The sequence below is a fragment of the Haemaphysalis longicornis genome, unplaced genomic scaffold, assembly GCF_048455015.1.
Source record: "Haemaphysalis longicornis isolate Haplotype H1 unplaced genomic scaffold, Haemaphysalis longicornis Haplotype H1 scaffold_7, whole genome shotgun sequence".
Taxonomy (NCBI): domain Eukaryota; kingdom Metazoa; phylum Arthropoda; class Arachnida; order Ixodida; family Ixodidae; genus Haemaphysalis; species Haemaphysalis longicornis.
Window position 1 is genome coordinate 102,422,555 of NW_027526422.1, and position 23,231 is coordinate 102,445,785.

Below are 23,231 nucleotides of genomic sequence, written 5' to 3' on the forward strand. Positions count from 1 at the left end.
CTCTTCCAGTTGCACTTCCTGGGGATAGTAAATTTACGCTTTTCCGCAAGAGCAGATCATTGTATACCATATCGTAAGTTTCCAAGCCGGGGGCGCGGAGTGGACGCAATGGCTAAACTGCTGTAGTTTTATTTGAAGCTGATCCCATGTTGTTGAACTTTCCGACTCTGAAAAATGAATAGACAAATCTAACCATAGTTTGGGAAGGTGCGTCATCAGCACGAGGTCGCGGGTTCGATTCCCGGCCGCGGCGGCCGCTTTTCTGATGGAGGCGAAAAGCAAAAACGCCCGTGTGTACGAGATTTCGGCGCACGATAAAGATCCCCAGGTGGTCAAAATTAATCCGGAGCCCTCCACTACGGCGCGCCTCATCGCCTGCGTTGCGTCGGCGCGTTAAACCCCCACAATCAATCGAAGGTGCGTCATCATTATGTTTTAAGCCATTTGAATAAGTGAAAACAAAAGGCAAATAATGTGAATCAGACATTTTTCTTAGTTCGTCCCTGCGTGTTTTGTCGGCGGAGAGTCATTGGGCAGCTTTATTTATCTTGAAAGTGACCCGGGCATTGACATTGATATGCCTCCTTTGGCGATATGACCGCAGGCAATTGGAGATTCAATGGTCACTCTAGGGTATTTCAAGGCTATTCCGTACCTGTAGTTGCTCCTATAATTCTAGCCGCCTCTTCTCTCATTGGGATATTCAACAAAGGTAGAGTAAAGGAGGTGAGGTTTTTCGCTGCATGAGTAAATGACTGCGAGAGGATAGGCAAGTGATAAGGTAACAGCTGTCGTCGGTGTAGCGTGTGTCGATTCTTCGGTGGTATTCGAGGCGGAGGTCATCGACTGCTGCGGTGCGTCGACCTTTGTTGTTGCTAGGATGCATGTTTGGAGGTATCAGAGAGATGGTCAGTTGCATTTCAGGGGAGATTCGTTGTAAGGGTTTTGTGGATGCGAAGCAATGACAGAGTGTGCAGAGTGCGCCAGCCGTTGGAGATGATGTTTTGTTCTAGTTGACTTGCTTGATGGGCCTCAACGAGTTCATTCCAGGTATTTGTAACCTTAATGCAAGAAGGCGTTCCTTGCAGTGAAACGTGGGTGTCAAAATGTAACAAAGATACCTTTCTTGGCTTGTGAAATGATTGCTTGATTGATTGATTGATTGATTGATTGATTGATTGATTGATTGATTGATTGATTGATTGATTGATTGATTGATTGATATTGCAGAGGTGCCGTATCTAATTCGACTAAAAGGAGTGTTGACACGGTTGGCAGAGTGCGCTCATTGTCAAGACCTCTGGTTTGGTTCGTGTTTCTGCGAATGAGGTAAGTAAATTGGGAAGCAGTTAAGTTAATTTATTGTGTACACACGTGCCCGTCCCGTTGAAAAGCAGGGCAAGGACCCGCAAGGAATTTGTTTTGGGTACAAGGACTTGAGTGATCATTAGCGCATGGTCGGACGTCAGAGCTGGGCGTCCACATTACATAGCTTGAGCAAGGCTGATTCATCTGGCATGCAGTTGAAGGTCCGTCAGTGCAGACATGTTAGTGCGGTGTCGAAACCTTTTTTGAAGCGTGCCTTGCTGGTTTATTGGGACGCCGTGCAGAAACCAGAAGGTCAGATGGACTTCTGCATCGCATGAAGTAAATTATGTGTGCTGGAGAAATAACCAGGTAGGTCTCAAAATGCACTGCCGAAAAGGATAGGTGAGTTAACCTAGAAATGGGGGATGTTGAGGTTTGGTGTGGAAAATTTCAGTGCGACGAATGCCGCAACGAAAGCAGGCGGCGTAGTTCGTCGGGAAAGCTCGAATATAGTATGCCTTCAGTCGGAGTTTGTAATTGTAGTCTGAAAAATAAATGGATGGGCAGGTTAAGTGCTGCTTTTGTTTTGTAAATCTTGTGAAAGTTTTGTTATTTGTGTTGTTAAGCTTTGTCTTTGGTTGATAGGCGAGTGCGTAGTTTATATATGGTATGTCGGAAGAGTTTCGCATCTGTTACCTGATTAGTTAGGCGGGCATGTACTTGGCGTACAAGAAGCTTGAACAAAAAAGTAATTGTCATGAGGTGTGCCTTGTCTAATGCAACTTCTATGTGTGGGGTATGTATGAGTGTGATGTGAGTGTGTTTTTCTTGAAAGGGGTAGCTTATCGTTTGTCGAGGGGAGATAAAAGTATGAAGACAGCATCGCAGCGGTTCGCAATTCTGCCTAATGCTGCAACGTTGCGTAGCATTTTGTTGTTGACGCAACCTTGTACTGATGTGATGTCGTGCTTTTAATTTGCGTGAAAAAACAATTTTACATTTTACGGAGAGTGAAATGGCCGTCAAGCTCGGAGTTGGGAGTGCCGCTGGAGGGTGGGAGGGGGTGGTGGGTGGAGATTGTGATTTCTTTGGTATCTTCGAGCAGTTAATTCTTGTGATTCTTGGCCGTTATGAATGACCCAATGAACGGGGTGGACAGTGCGCACATTTTGGCTGCTCGTTGGCATGTGGAGTCACTCGGCTATTTGAGAACAAAGCATTTGCGAGGTCAGCAGTGCAAGCTGATTGCCTTCAAAGTTGTCACAGAGAGTCGTCCTGTTTTGACAGGTGCAAATGCGAAAATATTCAGAGCCTCCTTTTTAGGCTGGGGTTACGTCTTCAACGGCACCACCAGTGAACCAGACTTCTAAGAACGTTTTATAGATGGGGAAGATAGCGGGAGACGACTTAAACGGGTAGAGATAAATGGGCCGGATTTCCCTCTTTGGTGTTATTTGCATTGCGTAAAAAATGCTTTCACTGAATACTTCCATCGCTTACGGGGTTTTACTTGTTTAAAGTGGTACGAAATGATATGTTACCTAATCACCACTTGAAATTAAAATCACCAACCTGGCTACGTCTTATCTTTTTGTGGGTCGTGTAAATATGATTAGCGCGCTGATGAAGCACTCGCGTGACTGCTCTTTCTCTCTTTTAGAAACGATTGTTACTTCACGTGAATCCGTAAGATGCAATTTCCATGTTAAGAGCTGCACGACTTATCCATGATTGACTGCATCACTGCAGTGGCATTTTTAACAGTTATTATGATCCAGTATGGCCTTCCGGAATGGCTATCGCCGAAGTCTGGCCACGCGCTAATATGCAGCGTGTCCCAATGGGCCCTTGAAGAATACAACCGCATCGGTAGTGACTGAAAAGACTTGTCCCATTTATTGCAGTTTACATTGTCTGAGGAGATGAATGCACCCTCGTGTTATTTATTGCCACCATACAGACCCGATGTCTCCGCCACCTCCTCGGGTTCAACTTGGCCTGCCTGGAAACAGCCATTCTCTCGTGGACCACTGTTGGAACGTCCCTCTCCTTGCGGCAATCTCCACATTCCTTATAACTCTTCCATCGGCCTATATGGGCATCTTGTTTGTATTCTTTGTGGAGGACTACAATATCAGCCGAGAGCGTGCTTCCTGGCCAGAGAACGTGCTCACCATGTGTATTCACCTCTCTGGTACGTCCGGTTGGCTACATCGCGTCTCTTTTGGGTGCTTACTTCCGGGTGAAACGGAGAAACGATTACGATGCTGTTAAGATTGTTTTGACTTTGAGCTGACAAGAGTTTCTGCGGCAAGGCGAAATTTTACCATACAAGGGAAACGCTAACGAAAGTCTAAGCAATTTCCGCTCGTCTTTCTTTTCTAGTTCTCGCACTTCTGTGGTTCACGGCGCCTTGGTCGTACTTGCCTTAGAAATACTTCCTGTGGACATGTTCAAAGTGCAGTACAGGATTTTCAGCACTGCCCCCAGGATTTTCAGCACTACAGCACTGTTCGTTCAACGTTTTGGGTTTTAATACTGTCTACATGTATTCATGGTAGACACAAATTCCTTATCAATTAGCGTATTATCAGCTGAATGGCAAAGTGCGCAATTAGAACGTAATAGCTACTCAAGGTTATTGCACCGTAAGAATAATGAAGCTGTGTTCGCTATGCACAAATCCGCAAAAAACAGAGTTCGCGACCGAAATGGGCCTCTTCTGTACTTTCAATCAACGCTTTGAACATATACGGTCTGTCGCAGGAGAGTTCTTTGGCTCATACTGCAGTTTTTCTAAAGTGTAACAGTCGCAGTCACCGGAGAGTTTACTCCTTAGGTTCTCCCTAGGACATTGTTAAAGCGAAGACAACTGCATGAGTTCAATCATGGTGATATTCGTTGCGCACGCGCAGTAAATCAAATTCCCCATAGTGCTCGCGGCGTAGTTCAGGAGCATCATTTAGTCTGTTAAAAGGTACAACTTTAAGCAAAAGAGGAAACAAAGTTCATCGCTGACTAAGTTGGGGTAACTGGTGCGATATCTGTGGTCATGTGCCTTGCCCCACTATTGTCGAGCGTGTCAATGGTGCGAATCCGGTAACGCGGTTAAGTCCGCGTTTAGCGCCGAATTTTAGCTCGCGCGTGACTACAGCATCTCAAGGTTGTAGCAGTGTATTACAGGAAGCAGCAAATACTAGTAATGGCAGCGGACTATTCCCAATTCACTCTTCTCAAGGACAGCTACCAATTGATATGCCGCCGCTTGGAAACATTTCTTGTGCGAAGACGGCTGGTTAAAATCAGCTAACGTTTTATATCGCAAACGGCTGTGCGTTCAGGGATGCATAAGCAATGACAACGTATTTCCTGAGTGCATTTAAGAAGTGTTTTGCTGACTGAGTGTTGGCGGTAAAGCTGATACAGGCTTTTTGTCAAGCTTTGTAGACTAGCCTTCGAGCGTGCAGATAAAGAGTAGCGACACCCACCCCTCACCTTCCTCATATTTCACTCTAGCCGCTCTTTTATTAATTAATTTTGCCCTTATCTCCAGCTGCTCTTGGAGATAACGTGTTCTGTTTCCTTTGTGTAGCCAATTTCGTCCTCTACCAACAACGTTTGCAGCGTTGCCTGATAGCAAGAAAATGTCAATCTTCTTACTCACATATTACGAAAGACCAGTTGTAAGGAGATACAGTTGCCGGACATAAAATATCTATTGTAATTTTTTCGCCAACTTTTAAGAACGGGAGCACTATTGCGTGCAGTGTTAAGAAGACTGCACAAATTATTCCACTTACAGGTCTCTTCGTTGGCCTGCTTCAGCGGCGGATGGCCATTACCAACATTATTGTTCTTGGAAGCGTACTCGCATCCACGGCGCTCATAGCCTCTGCTTTCACAAGAAACGTGGTTGGCTTTTCAATTGCCATTGGTGTGATTTACGGTAAGATGCGTGGCTGTTGTGGCCATTTCTTTAATGTAACATTCCCGATATTTTTTGTCTTTTCAATCTTCCAAAAAATATTCTGAGTCAACTCCTTGCTCTTTGTGTGCAATATTCGATAGGAGAGTAAAATTGCTGAAAGACGTCACAAGATAATTTTTTTCACAGAGTATACAGATACTGCTCGTTACAAGGAGTACAGACCGAGTTAGGTTTCAATTGTGTTCACGAGAAAGCATTTAAGTTGCGCTTTTATCCTCAGCAAGTGCTGCGTTTTTGATGACTGGAATGCCACAACAGCGCAAGTGCTGGTAGGGTGATGGGAGGTTTTTGGGCCCGTCTTTCCTTCGGAACTGAAAATTGCACTCTACAATTAAAACTACTGGCCATCAGGGCCATCTCGAACAATGAAATAAAGGTATACTAATGGATACAACCATTACATTCAACCTTTGCCCAACACACTGACACAAACTAATTAGATCAACGATCACCTAAACGCATATGCCATGCCTCTTGAACCAAGCCGGTGGCGCTGCTAACACTTGTTGCTGAAAACATTTCATCATAAGCCTTATACGCGGAAAAGCAATTTTTACCGTTTTAGTACAGTCTATGTGTTTATAAGTACACACTTACTAAATCTAATCATGACACCCTTGTGATTACTGAAGTCGTACAGTATAACGTTGCCACCAGTGCCTCTCGCCTTTCAAAGAACCTGACTTCCAGTGCGTTTTTTGTTTTAAAGCCAACCAAGCTCTAATGAAACAATTTTTAATAAATAGACCTATATGCGTCCCTCGCTACGTAATATTTAAGAGACACAGAATTCGTTTTACCTCAACTAATATTTCAGGTACATCATTAAAAAGAAGTGAACCTTTCAGCATTTGGGTGTTCCCCTTGTTCGGTTCTGTGGAGACATCGCACGAAATTTTTATGGGGATATTCAAATTTGATTAGGTACCCTTTGAAAAAATGCTTCTCTGCACTGTATTTGCAAAAGGAATACGAATAAGTATGGTTTTAATGCACTTTGTTAGTACGTCTATGTTTATGTACAACAGTTCACCTCTTTAACCACTTCTTTTATCTACCCTGCCTATCTCCGTATCTATTTTTAAACATTTTATTTTTGCTGAAATATTACCACGTGCATTTAGAGACCTGGTAATGCTAAAATAAAATCACGTGTTCATAGTTTTGTTTTAGCTTGTGGGCTGTGGGAAATGAGTTTCTTCAGCATGCTTGGAAACTCTTGCATGTATATCTGTGTACTTCATAAGTTCCAAATATTCCAGCCGTAGTTTATACGCTGGGACCCCTTCTTGTGTAAAGTCCGTTTTGTGACGTACCGTGCTGATTAAGATTGAAAATATGAAACACGCATACTTGCCGGGGATGTAAGCAACATCTGCTCCACCGCGTGCAGGTGCTGTTACCGACTTCCTGTAGCGACAGGATCATGTCATGCTTGCAACGTGACAGGAACCCGGGTCATTCACCCCGTCCATGCAATTTGTTACGCTGCATGTTCCGTCCCAGCCGTCAAACGAGTTACGGCTCATTGAAATTTTGTTTTTGTTACTAGGGAGGGAAGTCCCCGGAAAACATGCGGAAAATCTGCTGCAGCTGCTCTCCGCGGTTGCCGATTTGAAGCTTCTTACATTGTGTTCCAGGAAATATCACGCTTCATGTCCAGATTTTTCTCTTGTTTGTTAGCGCTTTGGCTGAATGAGATGTTAGTGCATCTCAGACATTGGCTTTTCTCAGATGCCTGCAGAAAGTGTCTGATTTTAGCGAGGCCACAGCATAAGGCACAATGAAAGGGGTAATGTACAAGGAGCATAGAAAGTACGGATAATTTCCAAAATAAACCTGATAAAAACTACAATAATCAAGCGGAAATCAATACGGTGAAACATACGGCCGTATTCCAAAACTTGTCAAAACTGATGAGTGAGATTGCTCAGCTAAGCGTGCTCATCTTTTTCTGAGGCTGATGTCCGGACATGGACCTCAACACGCGTTGGCAGCTGGGTGGTCCAGGGACTTGGCCCTAGTGTTAGTTATTACACGGCATTTTATACCGTTTTTTACTGACGCGTATTGTACAAGATAAAAAATACAAAAACATGCGACATTTTTTTTTATGGCAAGATACGTACTTGTATGCGGTTTATAATGTTTTTTATGCATACATTACACTAAGATAATACTGGTTCAAACTTGAGAATTTATGTTTTTTTTTGCCATGTGTTTGTTTCTCGATAAAAATATATTGCATTTACTTTTTGAGAGGCTTAATGCCAGTATAATATCACAGAACCATTCTTAGAAGAAAGTATGTAGCTTATATGGAGGTAATTCTTTTTGCTGTACGAAGTCGAAGATCATATATGGTGTGAGAGTAAAATAGGTCCCAGTCCGGAGCCTTGTAGGGACCCTGTGGGTAATGCGAAGAAAGTCCGACGACTTTGTGCAAACCTGAATACACAGCTCACCGTATTCTATATAGCTTCGAAAGCAGGGCGAAGGATTGTTGCAGGAACGATAGCGTTTGGGTCTGTTGATTCGTATTTCATGATCTAAAGAATCCAACGCATTTTTTGTGTCAAAGAAAACACCGATGACAATTTTGTATTCCCCAAGTTGTTGGTCATAATATTTGTAACGCAAGTCACAGCTGCAGTTGTCGTTTTGTTCGGGAGAAAACAGTGTCGGCTTTTTATTAAAAGGTCATATTATAAATATTCAATCATTAGTTCTGGTAGTCGTTTTTTTAACACCAGAAAACTATGGAAAGCGCAGAAATTGGTCAATAATTGCTTGGAAGATACTAGTCACCACTATTATAAACTGGCGCAATCTTGTCCTTTCAGCACACCAGCCCATTTGCAGGAGTGTTAAGCATTACTGAATATTTAAGCCAAATAAGGGCAAATCATATCGAGATTAGGTTTCAGTATGTTTAGCGATATCATATCGCAACCTCTTGCATTGCCAGTTGATAGAGTCAAGATTATGCTACACGAGCGTTTCGCAGGCCTTCGAGTCAAATGTCATTTGACTCAAATGACACCTTTGAGCTGCTACACGACGTTGTTTAAAGGCATTTGGTTTAAATGGCATTTGAGTCAAAGGAGCACGACAACTGACCTTTGAGAGCCTCAAAGGCCTTTGAAACACGAACGGTCATTCCCTCGGGCTCAGTTTCTGTAAGCCGCAATAACAAAACAATTATGAACGAGTAAAACTTTGTGTTTGAAGTGCAAAATCTTCATAATTTTTCACTTGTTCACTTGTTCTCGTTCTCTGTCACTCGCTCTACGATTACGAGGTAATTTGGTACTCTCAACACCGGCAGTGCGAAAAAAGACAAAATGAACCTGGCTGCCTTGTGCATGTTTTGTGCGCGCTTGTAGATAGTTATCAATTCAATCTCTAATAATTGATTTTTTGCCCATTCTTAATCTAAAATTACAATTTCGCCAAGAACGAAACGTGGCAGCAGTGGCGACAACAAAACATGGCGGGCGAACGCGGTACCTTTAAACTGCCTTTGAGTATGGTCGTGTAGAGCGACAGAACTCCTTGCAGTTTGAATGTCATTTGAAATTTCCAATGTCATTCGACTGAAATGTCCTTTCAAACGCTCGTGTAGCACATGTATAAAAATGCAAAACAGTGCACGTGATAGACCGGCAGTCTTAGATTACAACAGGAAAGTAGAACAAGTGCCAAATTCCTAGCAATGCTGATGAAGTGTTCAACAAACTTCTTTACCAGTCTTGAATTGCAACATTCCTATAAGAAAATATCTGAAATATTCGGGAGCTTAGTTTTGCCGTTCATACCTGATATAATTATCGCAACAATATCATAGAACTCTGATTATTATCGATTATGATGTGACCCTAATTCTTTGTTGGGTGGATGTATCAAAAACAAGGACTTATTATTTCTATAGCGCGCGTACCGATTTTTATAGTAGGAATTACCTTGTGGTGTTTTTACCTATCGTACCAGTATTCTATTGTGCGGGATGGCACTAGGGCGCTACGCGTCATTCAAGGATAACCTGGTGTTTGGTCGCTGCTCTTGATACGCAAAGGTGTAACAGCTATGCACTGTGCAATAACCTAATGAGATTGCCCGTACATTTCGTTTGGGTCATCGTGAGACATCATAGCATCTTTTATAGCTAATCATTTTTATCTATTTCATTCTCATTACCTACTGTTGAAGGTCGAATCACAATGTTATACGTACGGCTAGAAAGTTGAACAAAGCAAGAAGCACGAAAATAATTCAATATGACAGCGTCAACTCTCCAAGACAATGCTTCATCTCAACTAATGTTTGTTAACAGGTGGGCTATGAGTGTGCTAAAGTTGGTTCCCAATCGCGTGGGGGCCATTTTGTTGCTCAAGAAGCCGTACCATTCAAGCAACGTTCTTTGCGTAAGATGAGTTGAGTGTTACCTATTAGGTCTAGGCTATAGACCATACCAACGAGGGCGCCGCCATCTTGCTTGCTCGGCGGCCTTCTCGTAGCTGGCCGATTCACTGGCTTGGGCGTTTGCTCCGCGGCGCATGGGCGCCTGTGGGAGCTCCGTGAATTTTTTGTTGTAGCGCGTTGTGCGTTCATTTCCGTAATACACTATACATGGAAAATTTGTTGCATAGGACCAGTTTAAATGATCTCGCTTAAATTGGCGGTTTTTTGGGCCACGGGGGAGCTGAAATTCGCCTCGAGATAGCGTGGTCCGCGGTGGGTAAACGATGCTGTGTCGAATATATGTCTGCAATACTTCGTCACATTTATTTGTTTGCGTGCGAGTGTCCGGGATCGCGTATAGAGGGTATTTTGACTGTTTTACTGCAAAAACTTCTGTTTCATAAAACGATCTAACCATGATACGCTCGGTGCCCATGGGCAACAAGTAGTACCGTGTGGTGCCAGTGTAACAGACGTCAGGTTACATATCTCTGCAGGGGTTAAAATTCGTAATTATTTGCCGCATTACATAGTTTCGAGTAAATCTTATCGATATATAAACATCTCACCCTCAGCCACCGTGCAGTACCGCCAACTATAAACAAAACTTCCCCTTTCTAGAATTTCGAACTGCTCTGCAGCACAATTTAGCCATGTAACTAATGCACAACATAAATAAATTAAACGACACAGCTCCTGGAGAGCGTCATATAAGGACATATTAAGCGTCCGCCGCTGGGCAACCAGACAAGCGTTCGTGTTTGCGTTGCTTAGTTTGATGTAGCCGACAGAGACATCACATTTGGGTAACAGACTGACCTCTTGGCTGGAGTGAGTGAGTGAACAACTTTATTTTGCCCGAATCGGGGATTGGAGAAGAAGGGAGGTAGAATGCCCTTAAGTAGCCCCCTTCCCCCTTCCCCTCAGAATTTCTGGCGAAAGGGACAACCTAGGGAGGTGTCACTGTGAAAATCGCCATGCAAGGCCAGCCCACGCAAAACTTGGAGCTGGGTTTACCGCAATGTACCCGCAGCAACGCTGGAGATGTTACTAATACAATCTACGGCACAGGCAAGTTTTAGTGACATATTTTAGTTTGGAAAGAAGGAAGAAGATTTTTCTGCAACTACTCCAAAGTAGGCGTACAGAAAGAGCTCAGCAGAACAAAATTGCCTAAAATCTTGCGTGTTGAAGCACACAAGAAACTCAAAAGATCCTAGTCTGGCTCATTTATTAACATTTCAATAAAATAATGCGTAAAGTAGGGGTAAACCCGCACGCACGATGCTACAGAGCGTAGTCAATTCAAAGAAGCAGCCGCGCCAGGCCCGCCGTGATCGGCGCGCGCACTCGAGGGAGGGGGAAAGGTGGCCCGCGCCCCGCGACCGCTGCGTGCGAGGGTACGTTTACCCCTCGCCCGACGGAACGGTCTATTGTCACCACACAGAATGCACTTTGTTTTACTTACTCACGGCTTTTCGAAGAGACTAATTCACCAAAAAATGGCTCTGCCTTTGTGGACGGCCTTGATATGCAACGCCAATCATTATATTATTACAAAGTTCAGTAAACACACGTAATATTCTGGGGCTTTCTGATTTCTGAGCGAAGGGAAGAATATCAAGTTGTGTCCTGCTTTATTATAAAATATTACTCCTTAACTTGGTTTCCTGTGCTTCGGAAGAGAAACCAGATTATGTCTTTCTAAGTGGATATATTCATCGGACTTTAACGACGTTTCAGTTGAGGCTATTCCATCGTATTGAAATTTGTGTTCAGCTAACAGTAAGTTCCGGCTATTCAAGTTTTTACTGACACCAGGAGGCTGTAATTATGCTTGTCACTGTGTATGCTATTTACTTTGGTAGAATTTGTTAGTCCAACTTGACGTCATTCCGCATCATTTCTCACAATTCGTTCAAGGTCTTGATCACAAGAAATACCAGTAAACTGGGTGTTCCCAGCCTGCCGCACTAGGAACTTTAACTGCGAGACGCAGGAAAACATTCATTGCTCTTTTTGTCTCCGGATGGTTTTGACACACAGCGCTTTGTCCTCCTTCCAAAAACGCCCAAGGACGTAGGCAAGTTCTTCGTGCGTATAACCAAATTCCTTAGCAATAGGCCTTTTTCCAGCGTGAAGGGCCGTCCGCATGTGGACCGAGACACAAACGTACCACTGTGTTTTTCATTGTCTTACCTTTCACGGGAGCCCAGGGAAATGCATCCTTATCCGGAAGTCAAACTGAGGTTCTTAGCCTTCCATGAAGTGTCTGCACAGTCGTTTGAAGCATTCCGATCCGATAAAAACGTATTCCTCTGGTTAATATTGTTCAGCCGACTGTATTGCTGCAACTCAACGACGTCAGGTCGAGTCACAGACGGGTGTTTTTTCAGCTCCTCGTTTTCCTAATTCAGGTTGTCATGCTTAGCGCGCAGCTTTCTATGCCTGCCCAGGCAATGATTAGGATTTCTTTGATAGCGTCCAACCATTACTGACAAACGCTATTGACGCATTTACTTCTCCCATGTCAGTTTCCATCTTCCCACCTCCCCATATTAGTCATGAAAATATTGCCAAGCTCTTTGACCGTGGATGGCTGTTTATAAGCAATGAGGAAGCAGTAGAGACGACCTCAGCTTAAAAATGATATTGAAATAATCGTCAAGCAACACACCTCAGACGTTCAACTTGGGAAAAACGTGTAGGATTCCTTTGTTTGTGTACCTTGCTGGTGTGGCTGAGTACAGTTACGAAGCGTCCCTTTTGGAGGATCCACTAGGTTCTCTAATTTTGTGGTAAAGCACGCGCTTCGTCTAGTTCTCTTCGGCGGGCCGTTGATGAAATACTCCTACTGCTTGTCCGGCCCAGCAAAGCTCCAATCTAGTGACCAGAAATCGAGCGAGCATCATGGCTAGGTCGCTCAAACAGCAGACCGGTGGTGATCCTGGTGGGCTGCATAAGTAATAGCCCGGACCCAGAATAGGGAGATTGTTGCAGCAGGGCCTCCACGTGTCGACTATAGCGTAACAGCTGGCCAGACTGTGCTCCCAGTGAGACGAGGAGAATAGAATGTCTTCAAGGAAAGCAGGTAGGCAAAGCGAGGAGAGCTTCAGGCAGAGAACCTCATTTTGAGCTCGCTTCAGAGTCAGTTTTCAGGTTTGCTTCGTGAAACCAGTTGTTCTCGTTCTGGGCGATAAGCTTGCCCTGACGCTTCTAAGACTTTCCCTTGAAGGGGTGCAGCCACGCCACTCCTGGATGAGACTGCGCCGTTGTCGCCTGCCGGCGATATCGACCGCAGCCCCAATTCCGAACGGTGGTTTGTAAAGCGGCTGTGTTTAGCAGATGTGGAATTGTAGTCTGGTCACCTCAATCGAGCTAGTAATCAAACACGGCAGCTCCCTATTGCCCGCAATCAGGCCAGTTTTTGTATACTTGAAAGCGGTAATCTGTAAGTAACCCCAAATCAGTCCTTCCTTATGGGGGTATCTTCACTTTGGTACTTCCTTAAGTGCTTGAGTTGTCGCTTTTTTGTGCTACTCGCTCCGAGGCCAAGAATTCAAGTTTTGCCTACCTTTTGCAGACAGGAGCATGCCACGAACTGCTTTCTTCAAATTCTGATTAATTCACTTTTACCGCGGCGTAAAAGTTGTTGTAGCGGTGTCTTCAATGATTCAAACAACTTCTCTTCCAATTTTAGCTTGAGGACTCGGGAAAAACTCACATAAAATTACAATTTTGTGAGAGGTCGTGAGAATGCCTGTTTCCGGAGACGGCACGTTTTAGTTTCTCAAGCCAAGCATGATTTTCAAGCCTAGGAATTGTATACTTGGGAAGACACACACCCGGGCTTCATCTACTGTACCCCAACTGAGCAATCAATCAACTTCTTGGGCGCTAGGAGACACGGAATTTGTTTCGCACTTTGCATACCGAAGAAATTGTAGAATAACAGTCCCAAATAAACCCCCGTGCCCGGTGGCCACGCTGATAACTATTCCAAATCAGGGTTTAGCCAATCCCAGTTGAGAAAGCAGGCAAAATTTAACACCAATATTCATATACACATTGATGTGTTCCTGGTGCTGCTTAACATAAGTTGTGCGTAAATCTGGTTTCACGTAAAGCGTACCAAAAAAGGAAAAAAAATGCAACTTTTCCTCTTTTGGTATTGTAGCGTACGTACGAGGACAATCCCTCTTCGTGGCAGTGTACGAGAATACTGCGCCCACGTCTCGTGCTATACAGAGTCAGCCATATTTGCTAAAGCTCACCGTCCCAACATCCTCGCCGCATGGCCGGTACTAGTAAGGCGCCACGCATAATAAATAGGTGCCTCGCTACCCTACCTACACATTTGCGCTTAATCACCTGCGTCTACTAGGATGCAACAATATTGTGATTTTTCCTGCTAAGTGTCCTTAATTGCTGAGCTGGTTCTTGTCATAACAACCCAAAAAATGGCAGAATAAGGACCAGCGTAACGAGATTTCGTTCTTGTCAGCAACAGGGAACCTGCACTGCTAGAACGATGAAGCAGATACCGGCATTAGGTCCCGGTTGCAACTCTCCCTTAACCGAGCAGTTCACGCGCCTCGAAATGCGGAAACTCATAGTTAAAAATGTATGCAGCAGCACACGCAGTTCACGAGTGAGAACTTCACTGCTTACATTTGCGGCATCGTCTCCTTGCAAGTGGGTGGACGATCCCTTGAACAAGAAAGAATTGATCAACTGCATTCTAAACGCATAGATTACGATCCTCCTCGGGTGCTAGGTGCCAAAAACTCTCTGATTAAGACACAACCTACATTTGCCGCATATACTAAGCTATTCGAGCCGAATCATCTGAAACACGTTTTTCAAAATCCCTGGTTACATTTTATGTGTGATTCTAAACTCGATTTTAATGAAAATGCTCTGCGTCAATTGCGAGTTCATCACATTTCGGAATACTTAGAATAAAAAATATAGTACGGAATCTTTAGTGGGACGCAGTCGTTCAAGCAGGAGAATTTTCGATAATCTTTAGCACTAATGCGCTCGGTTTGACATCGAAATTAAACGCGAATGCGTACGTTAAAGACCGAATCAACGACAGAACCACTACATATTTGTTGCATGAATGTAAGGAAGGTTAGAAAGCAAGTTGAGTTTTTTAATTACAGCAGAGTTGTCTTAGAATAGGAATTCATACAGTTATCTACAGCCTGGTAGTGAAACACCGTACGACAATGTCAGCGTCATCCAAGTTTTTTTGAAGCACTAATCCTTCTATACAGCCAAGCGTTCGTGCGTGCGCGATTTTCCATGTTTACGAGCTTGCTTGCTTTTAGGCATATGCTGCAAATGGAGCTAGCCATGGTTGGAGAAATTTAATACTACCGAACCAGCACGACACAGAAGACTAAAGAAAGGCACTTTTCCATTTTCAATTTCACGCTACTAGTCAAGCATAGTAAAAAAACTATCGTTGTTGTTTTGTGAGCGGCCCAGAACACAACAGAAAATATTGAAACAGGCAGCAACTATTGCTTTTAGGTGTTCATCCACATCGATATTAACATGTCCACCTGGTCGCTTGAAATGAAAGGCGATACGAACACTGTTCCGCTGTGAATAGAGCGCACGATATGACAGCTCACAAGTAGGAGTGCCGGAAAAACATTTTTGCACCAAATTCAATTTTCCCTTTGTGGGCAATAGACTTGTAGGAGCTTAGAAATCAAGAGGTTTCTATTTAGGTACCAAACTTTTCGGCTCAAAGTGTCATTTTTTTTGTTGAAAGAAAGAAAATATTTCTTCTTGAGCTACCTAAACGCAAAACATCTGGTCAGTCAGTATGTCTGTCTATCAGGGTGCTCGTCACTATTCAATCATGCGGGAAAACGTTAAAAAAAACAATGCTTGAACAAGAAATGTATATACGACATCCCCGTTACACGTTGTTTAGGGTGCGGAAAAGAGAAAGAAGAGAAAGAGAACGAAAACACTGCACTAATCTTGTAAGCGCCGCATATAACCAGTGCCTGGCGACGCAGCGATAACTGCGCCACCTGCCGCCACTTCTCCGTGGCACTTACAGGAGTAGTGCTGCGTTGCTGATAGGGGATCATGCAGTGTTTTGGTTCTCTTTCGCTTCTTTCTGCTTTCCTCACCCTACACAACTTGTTATGGTGATGTCTGTAAGCAAATAGTACGTTTAGGGTACTTCAAAAACAGCTGCGTCATGGTAGAGTGCTCGAACGACAGCAAGAGCTATCTGGGGACACCGTTCTGCGCGCTTCTAGGTAAATCTTTCAAAGCGTCGGCGGCGCAGCAGCAAATCACCACTTGCACCTCCGAATATTTCATGCACAGGTGATTTCTATTGTCGTCTTGGTTTAGACCTAATACTCGCCCAGTGAGCGGTTCGTTTCGTTTTTCAACCCGGACAACAAATGCGACTTTGTTTCGTATGTATACGTCGTAGAAAAATATGTTTCGGAGATGTTATTACCCTATACGTGAAAATAACTTGGGCCTTTTATTAGAATACAAGCCACGCGAAAATTTTAGTTGTATTTAAAGGCTGTGGTTTGTTAAGTACGTGTCCACTCACGCCTTATAGCAATGACCAAGGCAAGTAATTAAACCACAGAAAAATTATCTGCCAAGTCCGAAAGAAACAGAACACTTCGTACTGCAATGAAAGCACCCAATGCAGCTTTAGAAATGCTTAAGACATCAGTTGCACTTAAGCAAGTTAGTACTCATCAGACCAACTAGATATGAAATACACTAATATTTTGCGAGACATCAGGGGGGGGGGTGGGGGGGACGCTTACTTTCGTTGTCTACAAGTTTGGAGCGAAATCAAGGCATGAACGTTTTAGTAATCACACGAATACAAGCACCGTGTTCACTTTCATTTTGTTTTTCGACTTCTACTAACATCTGATCACTCCGCGGACGCATTTTTTGAAGTTTACAGTAAGTATAGAGTAAGTTTACAAGCGATAAACATTAACCTTGAAAAAGTGTGGTATCTGAAAAGGCCCTCAAATCTCAGTTTGTGCTAGGTGCTGCAGGCGCCCGTCTCCGGGCTGCTCGCGGAAAATAAACGTAGCAGATGCCCGATAGCAAGCGCTGATTTCGGGACATGACGACCCAGCTTTAAATTTGTGATTGTGTGCTGATTCCGCCGTATAATTTCGCATTATCTATCGCACTTGTTTTGCATGTTCGCGAAATTTATGCCACATTGCTTGTGCAAGGTAGTCATCAATATCTGAGATATGAAGCGTGACTGGTGTGCTCAGGGACGAGTACTACGCTAGACTATGTAAGCACACAAAACCGATTTACATCGTAGTGTATAGCCGTAACATGACCATCTAAAGAAACACTGATTACGGAGATGCTGTGAGCATATTTCGGGGTTGTGGAATTATAATCAGGTCCACGTATATGCCGGTTTCGCGACGCCGGCCTGTGACACACTCCTGGTGCTTTTACGGACTGAATGTACCGGACTAAGATCGCGCCAGAAGCATTTACCCTCCCGTAAATGCACCACATTTGCGAATAGAGTGACTGCTTTACATAAATACGTGATTCCTACGCATTTAGAGGCAGGTTTGATTGATTGATTGATTGATTGATTGATTGATTGATTGATTGATTGATTGATTGATTGATTGATTGATTGATTGATTGATTGATTGATTGATTGATTGATTGATTGATTGTAGGGTTCAACGTGTCGACGCAATATAGGCGATGAGGCGCGCCGTAGTGGAGGGCTCCGGATTAATTTTGACTACCTGGGGATCTTGAACGTGCGCCGAAATCTCGTGAACACGGGCGTTTTTGCTTTTCGCCTCCAACAGAAAAGTGGCCGCCGCCGCCCAAAATCGGACCCGCGACCTCGTGCACAGCAGCGCAACGCTTTAGCCACTGAGCCACCGCGGCGGGTATTAAGAGGGAGGGTCGGGGCCCGAGCGGTCAGGAAGATGCAGGGGATGTTGTATTAAAAAAGGGCGGCACAAAACTAACGCCTTTCTACGGACTTTGAAGCAAAGATGTTACGCGTGCCATCCTGCTGCGCGTAAAAAATATATTTACCTATTTTAACAAGGTTTGTTTTCCACAAATACGTATTGAGCAAGTTTCAAACTTCAGTATCAAAACTGCCTCAAACGTGTGCGCTGTTACAGCGTGTTCATAACTCCGTGCACAAATCCCAACTTCTGTTGATTTGCCTATTTTCCTCCACTTTTACAGGTCTGGGCCTGGGATCATTCACGACGTCCGTCGCAATATACATAATGACACTCTTCGACAAATTGAAAGGCACTGCCCTATCCCTGACATTCGGAGCCTGGGGCATAGCGGGTTTCTTTGCCCCCGCAGTATTCACAAAGCTGCGCACAGTCTATGCTCTAGATGGCACCCTGCTAATGACTGGGGCCATTGTACTTCACGCCATTCCACTGAGCATCCTATTGAGGTATCCCAGACCAATTAACGTCGGCTATTTTAAGAACATCATCACCAGCTGGTCCGCACAAAAGCCCGGAGATTCACCAAAGTGTGCAGAAAAAGTCTCAATTCCTATTCATGAGCTTTCCGCCAGCAGGCTCCGCGCAATCAGTACTTTGACGCCGAGTGAACCATGGAAAATTGACAAAGAGGTTCGTGCTCAGGGAACGTTTGGCAAAGGGAATGTCCCAGAGGAGAGTCGTCCTAAGGGCCACGTTTCGAATCCGCAAGAAACACCGCAAAAATCTCTGAAAGTTGGCATTAGCCGAGCAGTGCGGAGACTCTCAAGTGCAGCGGCAACGGTGTTTAAAACTCCCGCTTTTTATGTCTTCATGGTGGCAACCGTAGTGGGAGACTATTCGATGGTCGCTGTTGGCACGACCCTACTTGACTACGCTGTAGATCACGGCGTAAACGTCGACGATGCAACAAAGCTGGCATCTTTAGGTGCGATCGGACAGCTCTTTGGCCGGCTCTTTCTAATGCCTCTGGCCGACTGGGCGCCGATCATTCGTTTACCCTGCTTTGCCGGTTCATTCACACTGGCGGCCATTTGCACGCTTATTATGCCACACGCAACATCCTTCGGGCACATCATCACACTGCAAATCTTTGTGACCACCGCGCAAGGGTTCATCGTTTCTGTTCGAAGTCTCCTGCTGGCTGAGTATCTAGGCATCGAACGACTGGCGACATGCGTGGGTCTCTACGGCATTATTCTGGTTCCCGTATCCCTTTGCAGCCCTTCAATAGTAGGTGAGTGCAAACAGTTTGCTTGCATTGTATCCCTTCACTGTAAAAACAACGATTACTGCTCGCCATCCATAAACCAGTCAATTGCTTGTACAACAACCATAGTGTGTTTACAACAGCCAGAATGTGCGTTTGAGCTGTCGTTCGTGTAAGATTTGTCCAACTCGCATTCGTATGGAACCTACAATAAAACAACGTTTCTCTAGGGGCAACTTTTATTTGCAAAACAAATTGAGGCGCTCAAATTTTAGACTGGCTTCCAATCACGCGACACGAAGTATTTGCAGGTACAAGAAGCGCAAAGCTAGCTTAGCACCGCATTCCTTGCCCAGGCACTGCCGTTTGGGGTGTGAAATGCCTTACGAACGCTTCTTTTCATTGGGAGGTAAGAATTTTGCTGGTGCTTAAAATACTATATCAAGTCGCACTTACTTGAGAAAGATTTACTGTGAAGTTTTGCGTCTCAGTACACTGGAATGAAATCATGAAGTTAGTTATTTGAATACTTTTCCTCATCGGAACATAGCCTGTATTGAGCGGTGTGAAAAAAAAAATATTTGTCTGTCTTTTGCTCTCTTGTTTTATGTTGTGCCTTAGGCCATACCCATTGGCCTGCACTTCATGATGTGGAGGTTGCGCTAAAAAAATCTTTTAGTGCTACAAATTCTGCGCGAAAAACGAAAATTATGTATATCATATCTGCTGATTTCTTACATTGTTGTAGTGTTGACGCAAAAACGCCCTTTTTTACTCAATATAATTGATTGTTGGAGGTAACGCACCGACGCTACACCAGGGATTTGAGGCGCACCATAGTAGACGGCTCCAGGTCATTTTGACCCCATGGGGATATTTAATATGCTCCGAAATCTTAGGAGACGGCTGTTTTCGACTTTTATCCTGGTCAGAAAAGCAACCACCACGGGCGCTATTAAACCCGTGTCTTTAGGCTCTGCACCACAACGTCACATTCTTTGGGCCATTGTTGCGCGTACTCACATTATCTGAACTATTTTACGTTATCTGGAAACCATTACCTCATCCCAACAACTGTGATTTTCTAAATTTTTCAGGCTTCTTCCGGGACAAGAAGGGCTCGTACGACGCCTTCTACCGCATGTTAGCCGGACTGAACAGCGGTGTGGCGGTCGTAATATGCGGGTTTATTGTGTTCAACTTCATCCGAGCGAAGCGGCAGCGAGCAGCGAACACAGACAAGGCACCTGCGCAGCTTCAAGCGCCGAGAAGCAGAGGAAACTTGGCAGCAGCACAGTTGGCTTGATCCTGACAATAACCATGTGGGGTGAAATGACCCGACTGCTAACGAAGACCGGTGATGTTAAAAAAAACGATGTTGAGATGTTTCCCTAAAGGCTAAGCCCTAAATGACTCATTTACATCAGTCACCTATATTTAGCGCGTGCGTTGTAACCGTATTGGGTCGCACGCTTTCAAAAGGAAGCGTAATTTATTTGCAGACATATGTTGGCCCACTAAATAAATCACAAAACCTTATCATAATCTCTTCAGAATTGTCTTCAAATAGAAGTCTCCCGCCTTGAACATGAACGTAGCCTGAAAAATGCAAACGCTACTTTGCTAAACGGAAACGTAACACACGCGGCGCTTGATGGTTGACACGCAATGCACAACGACAAGTGAGGCTGATCTTCTCCACCGCGGCGTATAATTATATCTCTGTTTATTATTGCTTCTGCAGTGAACGCTTGTTTATTCAGATTACTAGGGAGTAAAAAATATGCGAATTATGACAAAGGCAAATTACCAAATATACCACAAAAACGGCATATTTACAATTACTTTGCGAATATGTTTACTTTTCGAAGAAGAGGGTGATGTTAGTTTGTCTTTTGGAGGTATGCTTGCCGGACACAGAAAATGTTTCGGACGGGCGACAATCCCTGCATAAAACTAGCATTGCATGGAGCATTGTAGCAAAATTAGAACAGCGAAGACATCCTAAGTTTCTACCAAGTAAGCAGCCAGGCTCCGCAAGCTGTTTTCTCTTTGTTGAGAGTAGACAGCTGGGTGTTGAGTCTCTCGTTTAGAGAAGCCATTGATCCGAATTCAGAGGCGCTCAGTTACATTTGCCCCTACATAACGATGGTCAGAGGCCTCAGGGCAATGTGCACTTTCGAACGGGAATGCCGAAGTATCCGAATTTCCTCATTAAAGCGGCCCCACTAAGGAGGATTTACTGTATGTTAAAATGTAGATTTTGCCTAATTTGTTAATTTCACATTTATTTCTAGTTTCAGTTTTTAATTTACAACTCTAATTTAACCTAAATATTCAATGCTTCTTCTATTTCTATAACGTTCTTTGTGATTAGATTTTTTTTCAATTCCTGCCTTTTTATTTTTGTTACTTTTCTAAAAATCTTTTTTAGGCTGACGAGCTTTTGGGCAGAACAAATTAGCCGTCGCCTACCTATTGACCTGCGAACGGGAATTCAGGTTGTAATCATCATGATCAGAGCGCTTAAGATGGGAGTTAGAATGGGCTTTATAAGCCGTTTATAACACACACATCGCATATTGAAGTCAAATATTTCAAGCTTAGCTTTAAAACAGCGTAATAAGCAAATAATAGCTTCCCACATAATTACCTACCAATAAAGCGTCGTTAAAACCAAATTAGTATTTTTTTAAAGTGTCTTGGCTCTTTTCGACATTTTCTCTACTACTTTTGGAGTCTTGGCCGGAAACACTACAGTTAAAAGTTCACATGTACTGTTCGCATTACTTCAAGGTGGCTTGTAGATTGAGCTTCGATCTCACATATGCCTCACAGCTTCTCAGGATCCACCTGGCAAGTTCGCCAGCATGTTTAGGCACATTTAAACGAACTTTTATGTGCGCATTTATATCTAACCCAGTGCACAGCGGTGCAATGTAGTGCGACGCCTGGTTCTTTAATGTAGCACTTTCTTAGATGCATTGGTAATTGGTTACTATGGACAACGAATAACGATCAATATTTTCTAGTATCTAGGAGCGGTCGTGTAATCTAACGCTGATCTTCTTCTCCTTTGGCGTCGGACTTCGCAAATTCAAGCCGAAGTCGAAATTTCACCTCCCATAAATGACGCTAATCTCAAGATACTTTGCCGAGGCCTGAAAGTTATATGTTTGAGTGCGAAAGCATAAATTACAAATTCAAACTCCTGAGAGTGCTCCTTGGAGTGGGAATTTTCGCTCAGCTAATGCGAATTGAAGAAGAGTCTAGAACCCTGCAACATCAGATATGGTCGTCACTGGACAGTCAATATGACTTTTTATGTGGCAATATTAGCTGGTTATATTGACGCTGCAGCCAATGGGAATAATTGAGACAGTCATGAGCAGCAGACGCCCCCTGTTATCGTCAGCGGCAAACCGCCTCGGTTGGAACGTGAGAACGTTTCCTGCTAGCGTGAATGTTGCATCCAAGCACAGTTTGTGAACTGACCATAGGCCTCTGGGAGCAGCTGTAGCCGATTTTGTTATGTTTCATTTGAATAGGTATCAGAGATATTTAGGTGGATATGTGGAGTTCAAAACACAATGATAATTAGCTAAAAATTCGTGAGCATTTGACGCCAGCTGAAATTGGCACTGGCCAATGCATCCGACTGAGTGAGTATGTTGTTACGCCTACACTAAGCCTTAACGTGAGGTTACAATAACTTTTAGCTTAGCGACGGGACAAGCAGCTTTAACTCATTTTACGTTGACCTACCCTGGCAGGTTGGTGACATTTTTCCGAGTTGAAAGCAATTAAGAAATATGTCCACTCGCATTCAGCTGGAGGCGCGTACCGATATTGATGCCAGCATAAAGAAAAATACTCACTTCAGGAATACGGGGAGGACTGGCTATCTGGAGGCCCTGATTTCAATTGTACTTTAGTTGCCCTTTTTCAGAGCAAAACTGTGTATGGCTAAATCCGCCATCGCCTCTTCCAACCACTCCCCCCTCGTGAAGCCGATTCCCTACTCCTACGCGACACCGCCGACTCACCTGCCGCAACTTCAATACACTCCGGCAAAACGGAAGCCTCTTTAACAAGTTCCGCCGACGCCTTAAAACGGCGCTAGCACTGTTGTCAGCAGTTGCACTTTTAACCGGCTACGGGACACGCGCCTCGTTCACACGGAGGAACGGTGCGCGGAGAACACCGAATGGGAGCGAAAACA

At 44.1% G+C, this 23,231-nt stretch overlaps 1 protein-coding gene across 1 annotated transcript; it reads left to right on the forward strand.

Moving 5' to 3' along the window:
• The first annotated feature begins 1,228 nt into the window (after window positions 1-1,228).
• LOC144144707 (monocarboxylate transporter 5-like) lies at window positions 1,229-20,822 on the forward strand. The gene is made up of 5 exons (XM_077676236.1): window positions 1,229-1,329; window positions 3,269-3,502; window positions 5,111-5,254; window positions 18,023-19,036; window positions 20,107-20,822. Exons 2-5 carry the CDS (start codon window positions 3,274-3,276, stop codon window positions 20,313-20,315), a joined length of 1,596 nt encoding a protein of 531 aa, XP_077532362.1. The 5' UTR covers window positions 1,229-1,329; window positions 3,269-3,273; the 3' UTR covers window positions 20,316-20,822.
• Window positions 20,823-23,231: the final 2,409 nt, after the last annotated feature.